The sequence below is a fragment of the Triturus cristatus genome, chromosome 1_1 (assembly GCF_964204655.1).
Source record: "Triturus cristatus chromosome 1_1, aTriCri1.1, whole genome shotgun sequence".
Lineage (NCBI taxonomy): Eukaryota > Metazoa > Chordata > Amphibia > Caudata > Salamandridae > Triturus > Triturus cristatus.
In genome coordinates, this window is record NC_140579.1 from 140,845,017 (window position 1) to 140,863,276 (window position 18,260).

An 18,260-nucleotide genomic window follows, 5' to 3' on the forward strand; every position below is an offset into this window, starting at 1 on the left:
CTAGATGAAGTTGAAAAGCTTTCAATGCTAGATAAATTGCTATCAGTACTAGATGGTTTATGTGAAGTTGCTTTTGTTGAAGAGTCCATATGCCCTGAATGGTATGTTTTTGAAGATGAGCACCTCAACCAGTGAGCGATGCATCTGCTGTTAGCAGTATCTGTGGAACCGGGTCGACGAATGGCCGCCCCTTTTAACCCTTTCGATGTGCATGACGGAGCGGTTCCGTCATGCGCATCGGTCACGCTGTACGTATGACGGAACCGCTCCGTCACGGCCCCGCCCGCGCAACGAACCTACGGCACGGTAATCCGCGCCGCGCTGAAGGGGTTAAAAGGTTTTGTGTGTTCCACAACTGCAGAGAGCAATGGGTGCGGCCATCCACCAACACTAGATCTGATAACTGACCCTGAGCCTGGTTCCACTGACGTGCTAAGCATTCTTGGAGGGTGCCCGACGTCAGGGTGGGCGTGTGCTGAGGACAGCCAGGGCCATCCGAATCCCGCCCACTTATTAATTCTCCCGCACAGCGGGAGAATTCGGGCAGCGCCAAAGGGGTTAAAATGCAAAATGCCATCATTCCCAGCAATTGCATGAACACTCGAGCTGGTAATGAGTATTGAGGCTGAAACTGAGAAATTAGAGTCTGCATGTTGCGGATTCTTACTAGTTTGGGGCACGCTAGAGCTTTTTGAGTGTCTATTGTGGCTCCTAGATACAGTTGTGAATTGGATGGTTGGAGATGAGACTTTGTGAGATTCACACTAAACCCAAGGTCGTGAAGCAGTTGGACTGTTTTTAGAGTGTGGCATAGGCAGCTTCACTGCGAGCTGGCCTTTATGAGCCAGTCGTCTAGGTAAGGGAAGACGTGCATGTGCTGTCTTCTTAGATGAGCTGCAACCACTGCCAGGCATTTGGTGAAAACCCTGGGTGCGGTAGTTACTCCAAATGAGAGGAACTTGAATTGTTAATGTTGACCAGAAACCTGAGGTATTTCCGGTGAGCAGGGTGAATGGGAATAAAGGAATAGGCATCTTTTAAGCCCAGAGTGGACAGAAAGTCGCCTTGCTGAAGGAGTAGGAGCACTTGTTGGAGTGTGATCATGTGAAAGTGGTCCGACTGAATGTATAGATTTAGTTCTCTGAGGTCTAGTATGGGCTTGAGAGGGCCGTCTTTTTTGGGAATTAAAAAGTACAGGGAGTATACTCCGTTCCCCTGGTATTGTAATGGAACTGGCTCTATAGCGTGTTTTTTTTCCAAGAGAGAGAGAGAGAACCTCTTGCTTTAGAAGGGTAAGATGCTCTGGTGACATTGCATGGAAGAATATCTGGTGGAGTGTGTGTAAGCTCCATGCAGTAACCATATTGGATAATTTGTAGTACCCACTTGTCTGAGATGATTGAATTCCAGACAGGTAGGAATTGAGAGAGACATCCCCCGACAGGAGTGAATGATCGGGGGGTAACGGAAGAAAGTCACTGTTTGTTTGCGGGGGAAGTGCGTGTGGCGTTGCCTCTGCCTCTTCCCTTACCGTTGTTTCCTCTGAAACTATCTCTAAAATAACCTCTTGAAGAGGGGGATTGGTTGTTGCCCTTCTAAGAGGAGGAGGGGTTTTCGGTGGATACATTTTTTGAACCACCCCTATAAAAGGAGGGGCGAAAGTAACCCCTAGTGGCAGGGAATTGCAAAGCCCTCATGGACTTTGCGACCTCCGTGTCTTTTTTAATCTTCTCCAGCGAGGTATCAACCATTGGGCCAAAGAGATGTTCTTTGTCGAATGGTTGGTTGAGGATGTAGGTTTGCACCTCAGGCTTGAATTCTGAGATTCTCAACCAAGCATGTCTGCGGACTACACTGGAGGTGACAGATATAAGGCTTGTTTCATCTGTGTTTACTGTACGAGCTGCTGTATCTGCTGCGTCCAGGGCACACCTGATTGAGGTATTAGTGATAAGTTTACCTTCTTGGATTAGGTCATTAGCCTTAGTTTTGTGTTCGTCAGATAAAAATTGCATGAGTTTTTCTAACTTATCATAATGAGCCCTATCATAGCGAGCCAACAGAGCTTGAGCGTTGGCAATGCACCAGTGATTTGCTGCTTGTGAAGCCTCTCTTTGGCATCAATAAGCTTAGACTCCTTATCAGGAGGAGGAGCCTCGCCTGTGGTTTGTGAGTTAGCTCTCTTGCGAGCGTTCAATACCACCATAGAGTCTAAAGGCAACTGACCTCTGATGTAAACAGGGTCGGTGGGTGAAGGTTTTTATTTTTTCTCCACTCCAGGTGTAATTATTCTTGCCCTCACAGGATCTTTAAATATCTCGTCTGTGTTTCAACATACCTTTTAGAATAGGTAAGGGATGAGTGGCCCTCTGAGAGGAACTAAGTGTCTCAAAGAGGAAATACTCTTCTAAAGGCTCTTTATGCAACTCCACCCACGTGATATTGAGCAGCCCTGTTAAGGAGTTCAATGTACTCAATGTTATCGTCAGGTGGGGAGGGTCTAGATGGATACAAATCAGGGTCAGTATCTGGGCTTGGGTCAGTATGATAATCCTCCCAGGGGTCAATGTCCTGCGGCCTATCCTCATCTTCATCCTCATCCCGGTCATCCTGTGGGTCAGGTGTAAGTGGTGGTGGTGGTGTTGGTGAATTTGATGCAGTAATAAGCAAATTGGGATCAGTGGGGGCAGGAGGTGGAATGTAAGGTGGAGATGGGTTAGTACCCACACTTTGGCTTTTGAGAGGAAGTGGTAGTGCTCTGGCTGGGAATCTATTAACAAAAGGGGGAGGACAGAAGGGCTTTTACAAGAGGTCCAGCATACATGCCCCGGATAGACTATATTTAGAAAGGGTATGCAGTTCCTTAAGGGGATGGTTTGTTAGTGAGGTTAATTCTCAAATCCGTCGATATTGATTGGACTCAAAGAACCTATAGGTAGGGAAGGGGAGTTCCCATATTCGGAACTAATGCCCTCACACACCCAGCAAGCTAGGTGTCATGCTTCATCATCTGGGCCTGCTCCTCGTCGGGCCGGCGGTTCAATGCCCGACGGGCACCTGTGAAGGGGCTCTTTAGCGGAGATCTTTTGTTCCTTGCTGTTGAGTGTGTGGGTGTGAGGGGCCTAAAGGGGGTGTAGATGAGTAGAGTGAGTTAAAAAAGGTTGGATAGTCTGTTGAATGTGTTTATTTAGGACAGCTGTCCACCTCATTAAAAAGTTAGAGGAAGATGGACAGTTAGTGTGACTTGTATTTGTCTCTAACTGTCTCCTACTCTAGTGGTTAACATGTTTCATGCCCTCATGGCATTTCGTCAGGACCTGTGTGTGTTTCTATCTACAGTGTGCAGAGGGTGATACTATCACTATCTGGGTCTGGGTCTGGGTCTGGCACCATTAAGGTGTGCCAATCGTCGCAGTGGAGCAACCTGCGGAGAAGGGAATATCAAAATTCATATCAGAATCATATTTGCTTATGTTCAAGGTTGCAACCGTGCATACCTCAAGCCAACCAAACCATCGTGAGGTATATGACATCAGTCTAGTTCTGTGCCCGTTATTGTTTACGTCAGAGTGCAGATGAACACCTGAGTGGGTGATCAAGACTAGGGGTGGAGTCATTCATTAGACCCTTAAGTGGTAGACATCTCATCACCAATTTAATTCATCGCATAGGAGAATAAGTAGCAAATGATTTTGTTAAGGTGAAACTCATCTAGAGCAACAGGTATTAGTGCTTCAATCAGCTCTTGGTGGTATCACAGGCTAGCCCATTAGCTATCTGTGAAGTGAAATAAACGTAAATCCACGTGTTAAACGGCAAAGGATTTGGCTATTCAGGTATAGGATGCTGTTCCTCACATGGAATATCTTGTTGTAGTGTGCGGTTGTGTATGGAACAAGGAGTACTAGGCATCCAAACGTTCTCTTAGTTAATAAAGAAGAAAATTAACAAGCATTTGCAATGCATTAGGTCTCGCATTTTTGAGAGTTTAAGCTATTGGCATTGTAACTGACAATGCCTTTTATTCATCTGTTTAGAAATGTTGCACATAAATAAAAGGCATTGTTATTTACAATGGCAATAGCTTCAACTCTCAATCTCGGAGAGGTAGTGGGGGCGGGCAAGTTGGAGGGGTGAGAGGCTGTTGGGCACGGCATTCAGTACTCAATAAAAATAAAGAAAGAAAGATGACAGCTGGTATAGTTAAAGTGGACCGCCATGTCAAAGGAAAGGAGCGCGGCCGCTATATATTGCAGGAAGAACTTTAGTAAGAGATTTGAGGCCATAGTCATCTTGGAATCAGGACAAGATTAATTCAAAAGGGGCTTGCATCACAAAGCACCCATGTACTCAATAAGTGTTGGCTCACAGAAGATTAAAAGAAAAAGTGTCCTACTGAATACATCTAAAATCTAAAAGGCCCTCCCAAGCTGTCACTATGACTTACAGTCTACCAGATTCCACCCTCATAAAATCCAGATAAAACATCCTACCACTCTGAGATTTGAAACTCATGGTTGAAGCCATTGTAATTTCAACCTTTCTTAGTGGCCGCCCCCCAAAAAACTCATCCCCATTAACATGTGTTCTTCATGCTGCTTCTTTTTCAATGTACGGAACATAGGTGCATACTGCCTACATCCAACCTCAAAACTTCACTAGTGCTACAATAATAATTAGCAAAAAAAACACAAATATATTGAAAACAAAATAAAACTTAATGGACGTTCTTTTCAGGTCGGTGAGAAATAATAATTGATATCACATTTTTGGGGGAGTGCAGTGAAAACGTTACACTTCGACCAACTTCCAGAGATTGCTGGAGAATGACAAGCTTGGAGGTACAGAGGTATATGTACAACGTGAAACTCAAATCTCTGTACACGTTGGTGACAGTAAAACAAATCGCACAAAGAACATAGAAAATATAGCGAAGCAAGATGGAGATCCCAAAACGATGCTGCTAGCCACTGATAGCCCCACTAGTTTAAGGCTCACATGTATGCTGAATGTGTTTCCTGTAATTAACCCCCCAGAGTGCAATATGTGTAGGTTCTGCAAGCTGGTATAGACCATGTACACAGTGCACGGGTGAACCCCGTACAGTTCCCGGCATCCTTTACCCTCCTGAAGTACGTGGGGGGAGGGAGCATGAGAGTGGGATCACACTGCAGCTAAGACTGGGTATGTTTTCTGTAGGCTGAAGGTTTTAAACGCCCCAAAGTTGCTCTGCACGACTAGGTGATGCAGTTCACCGTCTGCTGAGCCCTGCCGGCTGTCGAGGCCGGAGGCGACAACACGGACACCTACAAGCCTCCGCCAGGCTCGGGCTAAAAGGAATCGACGCCCCCTTAGTAGCAAGCAATGAAGTCCAAGTAGAAAGTAGCGCTTTTGAAAAGCACAGCGCTCTTGAAAAATGTAAACCAAAGTTAAAGTACACAATACAAAAATGCAAGCCTACTAATGCAAACTTTTAAAATTCGCCACACAACCTACGTGCCTCGAAATGCATACAAAAAATGTAAACGAAAGTTAACGTGAACAATACAAAAATGCATGAAATAGTAAAAGAGTTAACTTGAACAATAGAAAGAAGCATGCAATAGTAAAAGAAACATGCAGGATGTGGGATATGGGAGGGGGTAGGGCACGTCGCGCCCTCTAAGGGGAGAGAGACACGCAGGCTGGCAAATGGTGTGCACTTTCGCGGCCGCTTTGATGTGCTCAGTGGCCGCGCGGCTCACTGAGGACATCAAAGCGGCCGCGAAAGTGATCAGGCAGGCTGCCAAATGGTGCGCGCGCCCGGCGCACATGCACTGTATTTGGAGGCCTGAAAAGCACTAGTTTGCACTTCCAGATGCCCCGTTTACAAAAGCTCTCGCGAGAGCAGCGCTAAAGCGCTGGCTCAGGCGAGACCTAAAAAGCGGTTATTATAGCTTTAAGATGCCTTGTCTGAGCTATACTACGGTACAGTGGTTGCATGTCCCAAGGTAGCCTGATTGGTAATGCCAGGTGTTATAGTCATGTATTTCACTTCACAGATAGCTAATGGGCTAGCCTGTGTTACCGCCAAGAGTTGATTGAAGCACTAATACCTGTCACTCTAGGTGAGTTTCACCTTAACAAAATCATTTGCTACTTATTCTCCTATGCGATTAATTAAATTGGTGATGATATGTCTACCACTTAAGGGTCTAATGAATGACTCCACCCCTAGTCTTGATCACCCACTCAGGTGTTCACCTGCACTCTGACATAAACAATAACGGGCACAGAACTAGACTGATGTCATATACCTCACGATGGTTTGGTTGGCTTGAGGTATGCACGGTTGCAACCTTGAACATAAGCAAATATGATTCTGATATGAATTTTGATACTCCCTTCTCCGCAGGTTGCTCCACTGCGAAGATTGGCACACCTTAGGGGTGCCAGACCCAGATAGTGATAGTATCACCCTCTGCACACTGTAGATAGAAACACACACAAGTCCTGACCAAATGCCATTAGGGCATGAAACATGTCGACCACTAGAGTAGGAGACAGTTAGAGACAAATACAAGTCACACTAACTGTCCATCTTCCTCTAACTTTTTAATGAGGTGGACAGCTGTCCTAAATAAACACATTCAACAGACTATCCAACCTTTTTTAACTCACTCTACTCATCTACACTCCTTCAGGCCCCTCACATCCACGCACTCAACGGCAAGGAACAAAAGATCTCCGCTAAAGAGCCCCTTCACGGGTGCCCGTCGGGCATTGCACCGCTGGCCCGACGAGGAGCAGGCCCAGATGATGAAGCATGACACCTAGCTTGCTGGGTGTGTGAGGGCATTAGTTCCGAATATGGGAACTCCCCTTCCCTACCTATAGGTTCTTTGAGTCCAATCAATATCGACGGATTTGAGAATTGACCTCACTAACAAACCATCCCCTTGAGGAACTGCATACCATTTCTAAATATAGTGCTCTAGCTAGTCCACTGGCTGGTCTATCTTCTGTTTTTTTGGAAGAGTGGCATAGATAAGTCCTGTATCAGGGCTGATCACAAGTTTTTTCTGCTTCGGATCCGAAGGCGGGGAATCGGGTCGAGGCTCTTTATACAGAGTATCTTTATCTTTAGTTGTTTGTTTCGGGGTCGAAGGTTTCAGCTCTGAGCCTTTTGGCGTCGGAGGTTTCGGCTTTGAGCCTCTCGGTGTCGAAGGTAGAGTCTTTGGCAATGGTGGAATTGTGACCGTCACATGTTTAGTTTTGTGTTTCGGTGCCACAGGGGTTTTTTCGGCACCGGAGGGGAGCCGGCTTGAGCCCGAGCTGCAAGGCTTCTCTTTATGTTTCTGAACCGGGCCCGAGGGCGGGACATCAGAAACCTTTTGTCGGTGCCGACCTTGGCCCGAAGGCAGAGGAGGGACCGGAGCCTTTGTCTTTGGTTGTTGAGGGGTCAAAGGGGTGTCTTTACTCACGGAATGTTGACCTGGAGTAACTTGCTCCTCTTCTTCCATGTCGGAGTCGATTTCGGACACAGAGAAATGTTCTTCCTCTTCGGCGCCTTGAGCTTGCTGTTCTGTGTCGGAATCTTCCCTGAAGATGTCCGGTGCGGAGCCGCTCTGGTGTTGCATTTCATGGCGTCGAGCCCGACGGTCACAAAGTGTCTTTTACGATCTAAACGATCGACATGCATCGCAGTCATTCTCATTGTGTTCCGGGGACAGGCAGAGGTTGCACACTTCGTGCAAGTTGGTGCGTGGAAATTTAGCAGGACACCCAGGACAGAACTTGGAGGGCGTCCGTTACATCGACTGCTAGTGCGGTTGGCGTGGGTAGGCCCGACGGCCCGCCACGAGTTTTCCAATCGAAGTTTTTTTCGAGGTGAGACAATACGTGACGAATTGAGAACCGCGTTCGATAACAATACCATCGAGGGTAGTTGATTGCGCGTCAAAGGGAACCGAGAAACGGTGCCGAACTGGAGCGCAGCCATACACATCCAAATCCAATGTCAGAAAAAAACAATCTAACAATGGAGTCGATGCCCATGCGCACTATCACCGAAAGGAGGAGTCACCTACCTCATGACTGGAAAGACTTCTTCGAAGAAAAACAAAGTGCAAACATCTGGACCCAACACTAGATGGCGATCTATGTATAGCATATGATCAACAGCTCATATGCCTCGAACATATCTTTCTGTTTTTATGGTAGTCACCTTGTGAATCCCCAAAATAGGATTAAAACCAACTCAAGGCGTTTCCATATCTGTTTGGTTCTGTCACTGGTTCTCTTTTCTTAGCGCCGGGACACTCTTAGGAGTAGCCGCGCGCTCTATAAGTACCCAGTAACATAGTACCATAGCTATTACTGCGAGAGGGTCATCCGGAAATGAACAGTGAGAACCCAAACATCCAATTGGTGCATCCATGCTCGCTCAAACCAGAACACATAAAAACCTAATAAATTAACTGAACTTACCACCAACACCCCAACCAACAAAAAAACAAACAAAAGAAATAAAGAGCAAAGTGAACAAAGGAGACCCTCAAATTAGGTCATGATCGGGATGTGCAAGGGTCGCGTAACTCCAGTACATGTTTCAATACGGTGATCATATTGAACAGAGAAATTAGTATAAAACCATGATTAACTCCATGACTGCATATGTCAATCAGAGCATACACACTGATTTGTGACATCGAAACTCCCCTTTTTGAAGAGGCACTAGAACCGTGGGCCGTATTCTCAGGAGACCCCCTAGAAACCTGTGCCTTGGGATATGATCCAGGTGCGAGAGCTTTCTTAATGAAGCACAAGTCTTGAGATATTAGTAACAGCGTCCTGTGTCTTCACATGGCCCTCAGGAACAAGCTGACTTCACTAGTGGGGGATCGCGTTCAGATCGACAAAGCTGAGACAGGACCTAGAAGGTTATTGCACAGATAGATCCAGAACTCCTAGTCCCTTTGGTGTCTAACTGGTACTAGCGGTAACTGCAAACAATAGCAAATTGACAAAAGCCCTGTGATTGACGAGCTCCTCGCACACAGGAATATTAAACTGAAACATCAGATCCTGAAAGGTGGGACCCTGCAGCCCTTTCTGCTGAAGCTCTATTATGTTAAGGGACAAGCCACAAAAGAGGAAAGGAATATGCTACTAACCAGTATGCATCTGTTCTTGGCATGTAGAGCTGCAGATCTACACACTATGCATAGATCGCCATTTGGTGTTGGGTCTGCATGTTTGCACTTGTTTTTGTCCTGGAAAGTCTTTGGAAGTCACGAGGTATGTGACTCCTCCTTAGGATCATAGCGCGCATGGGCATCGGCTCCATCCTCAGATTGTTTTTCGTCAGCAGGGAAATGATGTAGCTTTGTAAGAAACAGGAAGATGCCCTTGTATACCGTATCTAAATAAGATAATACTGGAACAGATAAAGGAGGCCGGGGAGGTGGGTGGGCGTGTGTAGATCTGCAGCTTTACATGCCAAGAACAGATGCATACTGATAAGTAGCATATTCCGTTCGAGGCATATGAGCTGCAGATTCCACACTTTTGCGTAGATTGTATAGCAGTCCCACGTCTAGCGGCGGCCACCATTATCTGTTGCAGTAGTCTGAAATAGGGTTTTGAGTACAGCTTGGCCCACACTGGCTTGTTGTTTTGACTGCACATCTACACAATAGTGTTTTGTGAACGTATGAGGTGTAGACCATGTAGCTGCTTTGCAGATGTCATCTAATGGAATGGTCCCTAAGATTGCCATAGAAGCCCCTATTTTTCTTGTAGAGTGGGCTCTAGGAGGAACAGTTAAAGTGCGTTTTGCTTTGTGGTAGCAAATTTGTATGCATTTAACAATCCATCTGGCTATCCCAGACTTGGATATGGGATTGCCTTTGTGTGGTGGTGAGAAAGAAACAAAAAGTTGTTTGGCTTTTCGAAAAGGTTGTGTTGTTTCAATGTAATAGAGAAATGCTCTTTTAACATCTAAAGTATAAAGAAATCTTTCTGTGACTGTGTGTGGTTGTGAGAAGAATACGGGCAACTCCACAGATTGATTAAGGTGGAAGGGGGAAATTACTTTAGGGAGGAATTTAGGATTAGTGCGGAGAACCACCTTATTGTGATGGATTTGTAAGAATGGTTCCTGAATACTTAGGGCTTGTATCTCACTAACTCTTCTTAGAGAAGTAATGGCCACTAGGAAAGCAACCATCCATGTTTAGAATTGTAGCTCACATTTATGTAGAGGTTCAAAAGGAGGTCCCATTAGTCGTGTGAGAACGATATTTAAATTCCACACAGGTGAGGGCGGAACTCTGGGAGGAATTATCCTTTTGAGTCCTTCCATAAAGGCTTTGATGGTGGGTACTCCAAATAGTGATAAATGTTGTCTACTTTGTAGGTATGCTGCTATAGCAGCAAGGTGTAGCCGAATAGACGTGTAGGCTAAGTTGCACCTTTGTAGGTGTAGCAGGTAGGTTTTGATGTGTTGGATAGACACATCTAGGGGATTGATGGTATTGTTATGGCAATATATCACAAATCATTTCCACTTGGCAGCATAGCAGGCTCTAGTGGTAGGGCGTCTAGCCTCCTTAATGACGTTCATACAGTCAGGAGGAAGGTTAAGCTAACCGAATTCTAAGATTTCAGGAGCCAAATCGCAAGGTTGAGCTGAGCTAGGTCCGGGTGTCTGATGTCTCCACGGTTCTGGGTTAAGAGGCGTGGTGAGAGGTGTAATCTTTGGTGCGGGACTACGGACAGTTCCAAGTAATGTGGTGTACCACAGTTGTCTGGCCCAAGTTGGAGCAACTAGAATGAGATTCAGTGAGTGTTGCCGTAGTTTGCGCGCCACCAGTGGTATGAGTGGGAGAGGTGGAAAGGCGTACGCAAATCTGCCTGACCAGTTCATCCATATCGCATTGCCTTTGGACAATGGGTGTGGGTATCTGGCGGCGAAGCTTGGGCATTTGGTGTTTTTGTGGGTGGCGAAGAGGTCTATCTGTGGTTGCCCCCACATTTGAAAGTATGGTTGAAGAACTTGTGGATGGAGTTCTCACTCGTGGATCTGTTGTGTTTGACGACTTAACAGATCGGCTATGGTGTTTTGGACTCCTGGGACATGTTGGGCTAGGAGAAATATGTTCTGAGGTATAGCCCACCTCCATATGTTTTGTGCTAGCTGGGAGAGCTGCAGAGTGTGACCCGCCTTGTTTTTGGATGTAGTACATGGCTGTTATGTTGTCCGTGTGGACTAAGACAGCCTTGCCCGATATTTGTTTTTGAAATGCTTTTAAGGCTAGGAATATGGCAAGTAATTCCAGGTAATTGATGTGGAATAACTTCTGTTGTTGTGTCCACCTGCCTTGCATGGTGTGATGTAATAGGTGAGCTACCCAGCCCGAAAGCGATGCGTCCGCTGTCATGACAATCTGAGGAACTGGCTCTAGGAACGGTCGCTCTTTGGAAAGGTTTTTGGTGTTCCACAACTGCAAAGAGCGATGAGTGCGACCGTCTACCAACACCAGATCTGTTAGCTGACCTTGAGCCTGGTTCCATTGGCGTGCTAAGCACTCTTGTATGGGACGCATCTGGAGTCTTGCGTGACGCACTATGAATATGCAAGAGGCCATCATCCCTATGAGCTGCATGAACACTTGAGCTGGGAGAGAGTGATGCGGCTGAAATTTGAGTAGGAGAGCGAGAATGCTTGCTATCCTTGCTGGACTGGAATAGGCTAGTGCTTCTGAGGCATCTATTGTGGCGCCGAGGTACTGTTGTGTGTGAGAGGGTTGCAGATGAGACTTGGTGTGGTTTACTGTGAACCCCAGGTCGTGGAGTAATTGGATAGTCGCGTGAGTGTGATGAACACACTGGTTGTACGAGCTGGCTTTTATGAGCCAGTCATCGAGGTATGGGAAGACATGAATGTGTTGTCTTCTTAGATGGGCTGCGACTACTGCTAGGCACTTTGTGAATACCCGTGGTGCTGTTGTGACTCCGAAAGGGAGTACTTTGAATTGATAGTGCTGCCCGTCTACTACAAACCTGAGATATTTTCTGTGAGCAGCGTGTATGGGAATATGGAAATAGGTGTCCTTGAGATCTAAGGTGGCTAGGAAGTCGCCTTGCAAAGTAGAGGGAGGACTTGCTGAAGTGTGACCATGTGGAAGTGGTCTGATTGTATGTACAGGTTTAGTGGCCTGAGGTCTAGAATAGGTCTCAGAGAGCCATCCTTCTTTGGTATGAGAAAATACAGGGAGTAAACTCCTGTGTTTTGTTGGTGCAGGGGAACTAGTTCTATTGCACTTTTTTGTAGTAAGGAAATTACCTCTTGTTTGAGGAGTGACAAATGCTCTGCAGGCATTGGAAGCTGTTTGGGTGAAATGTTTGGGGGGGTAGAGGTAAGTTCGAGACAGTAACCTGATTGCACTATTTGTCGCACCCACCTGTCTGTGGTGAAGTTGGTCTAGACAGGAAGGAACTGCTGTAGTCTTCTCCCGACAGGAGTGGAATGGTCCGGGGGAAGCGGAGGGAAGTCATTGGACAGGGGTGGAGGCAGAGCGGGTGCTGTTAGTTTTGCTGTTATTGTTGCCTCTGTATCCTCCTATGTGGTAACCTCTGGTGAAGGTGGATTGGGTGGGAGCCTTGTAGGAAGGAGGTGGATGGGGTATCAGACGAGTAGGCCCTGGAGTTGCCCCTGTAGGATGAGCGACGAAAAGAAAGTCTGGGAGCTTGCGATTGCAAGGCTCCCATTGATTTGGCTGTGTCTGTGTCCTTTTTCATCTTCTCAAGGGACTCATCAACATTAGGGCCATAAAAGGTGTTGTTGGTCGAATGGTTGATTGAGGATAGAGCTTTGCACCTCAGGTTTAAACCCGGAAATGCGTAGCCATGCATGCCTACGAAGAAGGACGCTTGTGTTTACTGCTCTGGATGCTGTATCTACTACATCAAGAGCACACCGGATAGAGGTGTTGGTGATAATTTTACCCTCTTGTATTAGGTCGTTGGCCTTATGTTTGTATTTGTCCGAGAGGTGTTGGAGTAGGGACTCTAACTCATCATAGTGAGCCCTATTGTATCTGGCTAACAGGGCTTTAGTATTTGCGATGCGCCAAATATTAGCTGCCTGGGATGCTGGTCTTTTGCCAGAGGCGTCCAGGACTTTAGACTCCTTGTCGGGCGGAGCTGCATCGCCTGATGTCTGCGAATTAGCCCTTTTCCTAGCATTTGAGACCACCATGGAGTCTAATGGAACAGGGCCCTTAATGTAAACTGGGTCTGTAGGGGCAGCTTTGTATTTTTGCTCAATTCTAGGATTGATGATTCTAGTCCTGACAGGGTCTTTAAATACTTCTGTAGCGTGTTTAATCACCCCTTGGAGCATGGGTAAAGTGGAAGTGGACCTTTGGGTGGTGTCGAAAGTGTCCATTAAAAAATCGTCTTCGACCGGTTCTGTATGTAGGTCGACCCCGTGGTACTGGGCAGCCCGGTGTATTAGCTGATTAAAACCCATGGTATCTTCTGGTGGGGAAGGCCTAGAGGGGTAGATGTTCTCTTGTGGGACATTAGGGACATCAGGTGTATTATAGTCACCCCAGGGGTCAGGGGAACCTGGTGGACTGGGGTAATCTAGTGGCATGTTGTTGTCACCGTCCCCTGTGTCATCATATGTGTCATCGTTGTGAGAAAGTGGCTCTGTATATACTGTTCCTTAATAGGTACAGGGTGTACAGAGTCCACAGTCCCCCAGGGTTGACAGAGGCTAAAGTTAGATATAACCTTACTCTCTAAAGTGGTAGCTTGGTCGAGCAGTAAGGCAGTATTAGAGGACAGTGTAAAGCATTTGTTGTACACACTCAGTCAGCAAATGGTCACACACTCAATAACTGAACTCTAGGCCAATGGTTTATATATAAAAATATATGCTTGTTTCATTTTAGAACCAACAATTGGATTTAAAATATACTTTCTCAGAATGAGATGCTTTATATAAATACTTTTGCAATATGCAATTGACTTTTGTAAACAGTTACAAGTGGTTGCAATAGGCAACTCTATTTTAAACACAACAATACATTGAGCTCAATGGAAATTTCAAGTTATTTGCAACAGATTACTTTTAGGATTACTTTTGGAATTCCAGGACTGCAGCCCAGATTCAGTCATGGGTCAGTACTTAGAATCAAGTGATGAAAGTCGACTTAATTACTGTGATGATTTTGAAACAATATTTAGCTATTTTAAAAGTTGACACTTAAAAAATATTTCAAAGAAAACAGTCAATGATTCCCTATGGAAGAAAATTCAAGTTGCAGGTACAGTATGTTCTCGTTACTTTTGTAATCCAGTACTGGGTGCCTAGACTCAGTACTGGGACTTTTATCCAAAACAGGTAAGTAATTACGTTTTCAGATATTATACGATTTTTAAAGAATATTTAAAGATTGCAGAAATTGACACTTAGAAGAAATTTCACAGAAAAACAGTCAATGATTTCCTATGGGAGAATATTGGGTTACTGGTAAGTACAGTTGTAAGTACTTTTCAGAGTCAGTGCTGGGCACCAAGATCCAGCACTGGGAGCTCACCTAAGAGCAGGTGAGTATTTTCGTTTTCGTTACTCGGCTGATTTTTGATGAATATTTAAAGATTTGAAAAGTCCACACTTAGAAGAAATTTCAGGAAAAAGCCAGTCAATGTTACCCTATGAAGAAAATAGAGTTATCGGTTTAAAGGTAAGTACTCGACTGGCAGAGTTGAGGTTCTGGGCATAGACTCAGGGGTCCCCCAGGGTCAGGTAGGTACAGTTGGTTCACCCTCAGCGACTCTAGGGCGGCCGGGTGCAGAGAGAGTTAGGCCCAATGTTATCCTATGAGGGATAGGGGGCCTTGGTTGGTGGCTGCTGACTAGCAAGCCACGCGGCTGTGGGAGCTGGGCTCCTGGTCACTTACTCAGGGCAAGTGGGGAAGTAGGTAGGTGTAGAGGTTGCACTGCCAGGGCCACTCGGGCGGCTGGGTGCAGGGTGCTTTTGAGCTTTCGGGCGCTCAATTGATTTCAATGGGAAATCTCCGGTTTAGAAAAAGACTGCAAGCTCGGGGACGAGGATTCTTCAGGTGCCACCACCACTTCGAGAGGTAAGTTGGGTAGTTGAAGGATAGGTAGGTACCCCAGGATTGGGCACAGGGGGCCGCGGGGCGCCGCGTGCAGGGGTGCCTTGCCTTTTGGTGTCGGGAAATCTTACCCTCTGTTGATCGCGGTAGGGGGGGCACCTTGTTCTGAGGCTGCAGGCTTCTTCAGGAGTGTTGAGGGAGGTCCTTGGGTGCCGGACTCGGGGTCACAGTCGCCGTGGGGTCGTCCTCGTGGTCTTTGTTCACTCCGGCACTGGCCAGGCTTGGCTGGTGCAGAGTGTGCTGGGTTCGCGGTTCCGGGCTGCTGCCAGGGATTAGAGGTAGGTTTTGAGTAGAGCCTCTACTCATGGGAGTCCCAGGGGCTTAGAGCCAAAAGGTAGCCAGGTCCTCCAGGGTTTGTGAGGTTGCTGGCCACAAGAGTTGCCGGGTTGGAGCAGGAGCAGGTTCGAGGGTCGGCAGGCCGGTAGGGCTGGGGCCAAGGCAGTTGGTGTCTTCCTCTTCTTAGCAGCTGCAGGGCAGGTCTTCTTTCTTCTTGCTCTTCTTTGTATTTCGGAATCTGGGGAAGGAAGGTTCAGGGTGCCCCTAAATACTAGATTTAGTGGCGTTACAGGTAGATGAAGGGAAGGGACTAATGGGTCCCTGTCCTGGGGTGGGTACACCTCCTATCCTGCCTCTCTCCTGTGGGAGGGGGGCAGTAGCCTAGTCCTGATAGGGTAGGGCTTCCCATCTTCAAGATGGCGAGAGCCCGTAGATGTGCTTTACTTCGCCTCCCCCACCTGAGGGGTGGGGTTGGCAGGCTGGCACATCCCCTGTCCTTATTTGGGGTTTCCGGCCAAGCTTCCCGCCAGAGTGGGGGGTTGCAGTGGCCTGGGGAAGCTCACAGAGGCGGCATGCCTTTGAAGCTTCCCCCTGCCCATCCTGGGGGAGGAGATTTAGCACCTCGCCCAGGATGTGCATTGTTGCAGGCCCAGGAGAGCAGGGGCTCTTCCACCCAGGGGTCCAGCAACATGTCTGCTGTGTGGCAGCCTCAGAGCAGACGTGGATTGTAGGTTAGGTTTAAGGGGGCATCTCTAAGATGCCCTCTGGTGTGTTTGGTACATTAAATCCCACACTGGCATCAGTGTGGGTTTAATGTGCTGAGAAGTTTGATACCAAACTTCTCAGTCTTCAGTGTTGCCATTATGGTGCTGTGGAGTTCGTGTTTGACGAGCTCTCAGCACCATGTACTCTGAAATGGCAGCACTGCACTTACAGTGCTCAGGAATGGACCTGGGTACTGTAGGGGCACAGGGCTCCTGCTCCTGTGCCCACACCATTGGCATAAGGCACCCAGCTAGAGTGGTGGCTGATGTATGCCATGGCAGTGTAGGTGATGGGCATGGCACACAGGGATGTGTGCCATGTCGACTTTGTTTTGTCTTGCACCCAGACACCCAGCCTGCAAAGGCAGTGTGTGTGTGTAAGGGTACAGGGCCCCTAAGGGTGGCACAATGAGTGGTGCAGCCCTTAGAGGCCTTCCCTGTTCACAAGGCCCTGGGTACCTAGGGTACCATTTACCAGGGGCTGACATGTGGCCAGGGTTTGCCAATTTGGGTTTTGTGTGTTTTAGGGAAGGAACATAGGCCCTGGGCACCTGATTGGCAGGAGTCCAGGGCACACTCAGTCAAAGTACATTCAGCAATTCAGCAAAAAGTGGGGGCATACCATGCAAGAAAGATGGCACTTTCTCACAATCGTCATCTACCGGTGTAGGGGATGGCATAGGAGAACGAGGTTGGGGAGGTGGTGGAGGAGGTGGAGAAGGTATCCTAAGAGGTGATGTGGCTATATCCCTCTTTTTAGGTGGTGGAGCTGGTGCAGGCATGTCCAGTGGTCTTTTTCTGGAACTGAGAGTCAATTAACCCGTTTTAAGGTCTTTAGTTAAAGTTTTTTGTTGGGGGTCTGGTTGAAAAAGCTCTTCTGAAGAAGGTTGGGTGTTCGGTGTCGACGGTGTCGGCATCGAGGGCTTTTTGGGCGCTGGTTGCGGAGCGGTTTTGGGCTCCGAGCCATGTGATTTGTCAGTCTCTGTGTGCTTCTTCGGTGTCGATGCTTTTTTCGGTTCCGAAGAGTGTGAGTCTGAACTTTTGGGATGTGGCTTCTTCGCCGGCTCTGAGTGTTTTTTCGGTGCCGGGGAGTCACTGGTTGGAGTCTTCGGAGCCGAGGGCTTCAGGGTGGAAGTAGCGGTCGGCCCCGAGGTGGGTGCGGCTTCTTTTTCGGTGCCGATGATTGGGTTTGGGCACCGGTGGCAGGCAGACTCAAGCCTGAGTCGCCGGAAGGCTTGGTAGGCTTCTTTGCCGGGCCCGAGGGCGGGGCATGGGAAGCAGTGTGTCGGTGTGCACCTGAACCCGAGGGTGAAGGTGTGACCGAAGCCTTTGTTGTTGTAGGAAGTGGGTCGGGCTCGACGTCTTTGCTTATGACCCGTTGAGCTGGATTCACTACTTCGACGTCGGAGTCATCGGCTTCGGAGGCGCTGATGAGCTCTTCTTTGACCCGCTCCTCTGGCACATCGATGCCCTCCTGGAAGATGTCATCGGGGATCGAACTCGACAAGCGAGCCATGGTCCTTCGAGCTCATCGATCCCGGATGGTCTTCTTCGAGCGGAAGGAAGCACAAGCGGGACAGTCTCTGGCCTCGTGCTCGGGAGAGAGGCAGAGGTTACACACCTCATGCAGATCGGTGTGGGGAAACTAAGACCCACATCGAGGACACTTTTTTAAAGGCATCCTTTCCATGAGCCAGAAGCCAAGGCTCGGGTCGGCCCAAAGGCCTTCTTCGACGACCGGAATCGAAGACTTGTAGAGATGGGCGCCGAATAGGGTTCGCGTTCGAGACAATACCGTCGAAAGGGTCAAGGATTGCGCATCGAATCAGGAATCGGTTACTGTTCTGAACTGGAGCACGAGCAACACATCCGAACCCGATGGCGGAAAAAACAATCTGAGGATGGAGTCGATGCCCATGCGCACTATGATCCTAAGCAGGAGTCACATACCTCGTGACTTCCAAAGACTTTCCAGGACAAAAACAAGTGCAAACATCCAGACCCAACACCAGAAGGCGATCTATGCATAGTGTGTAATCTTCAGCTC

At 47.7% G+C, this 18,260-nt stretch overlaps 2 protein-coding genes across 7 annotated transcripts in view; both read right to left on the minus strand.

Annotated features, from left to right (window-relative positions):
* Window positions 1-18,260, minus strand: part of RGL2 (ral guanine nucleotide dissociation stimulator like 2) — a 298,408-nt gene that overhangs the window by 26,816 nt on the left and 253,332 nt on the right. The gene's annotated exons all lie outside the window — the stretch shown is intronic.
* On the minus strand, window positions 1,596-13,387 carry LOC146869846 (uncharacterized). Its single transcript, XM_085599679.1, has 2 exons — window positions 12,863-13,387; window positions 1,596-1,805 (listed from the first exon to the last, which is right to left on the minus strand). The coding sequence occupies exons 1-2, from the start codon at window positions 13,385-13,387 to the stop codon at window positions 1,596-1,598; spliced, it is 735 nt and encodes a 244-aa protein (XP_085455805.1).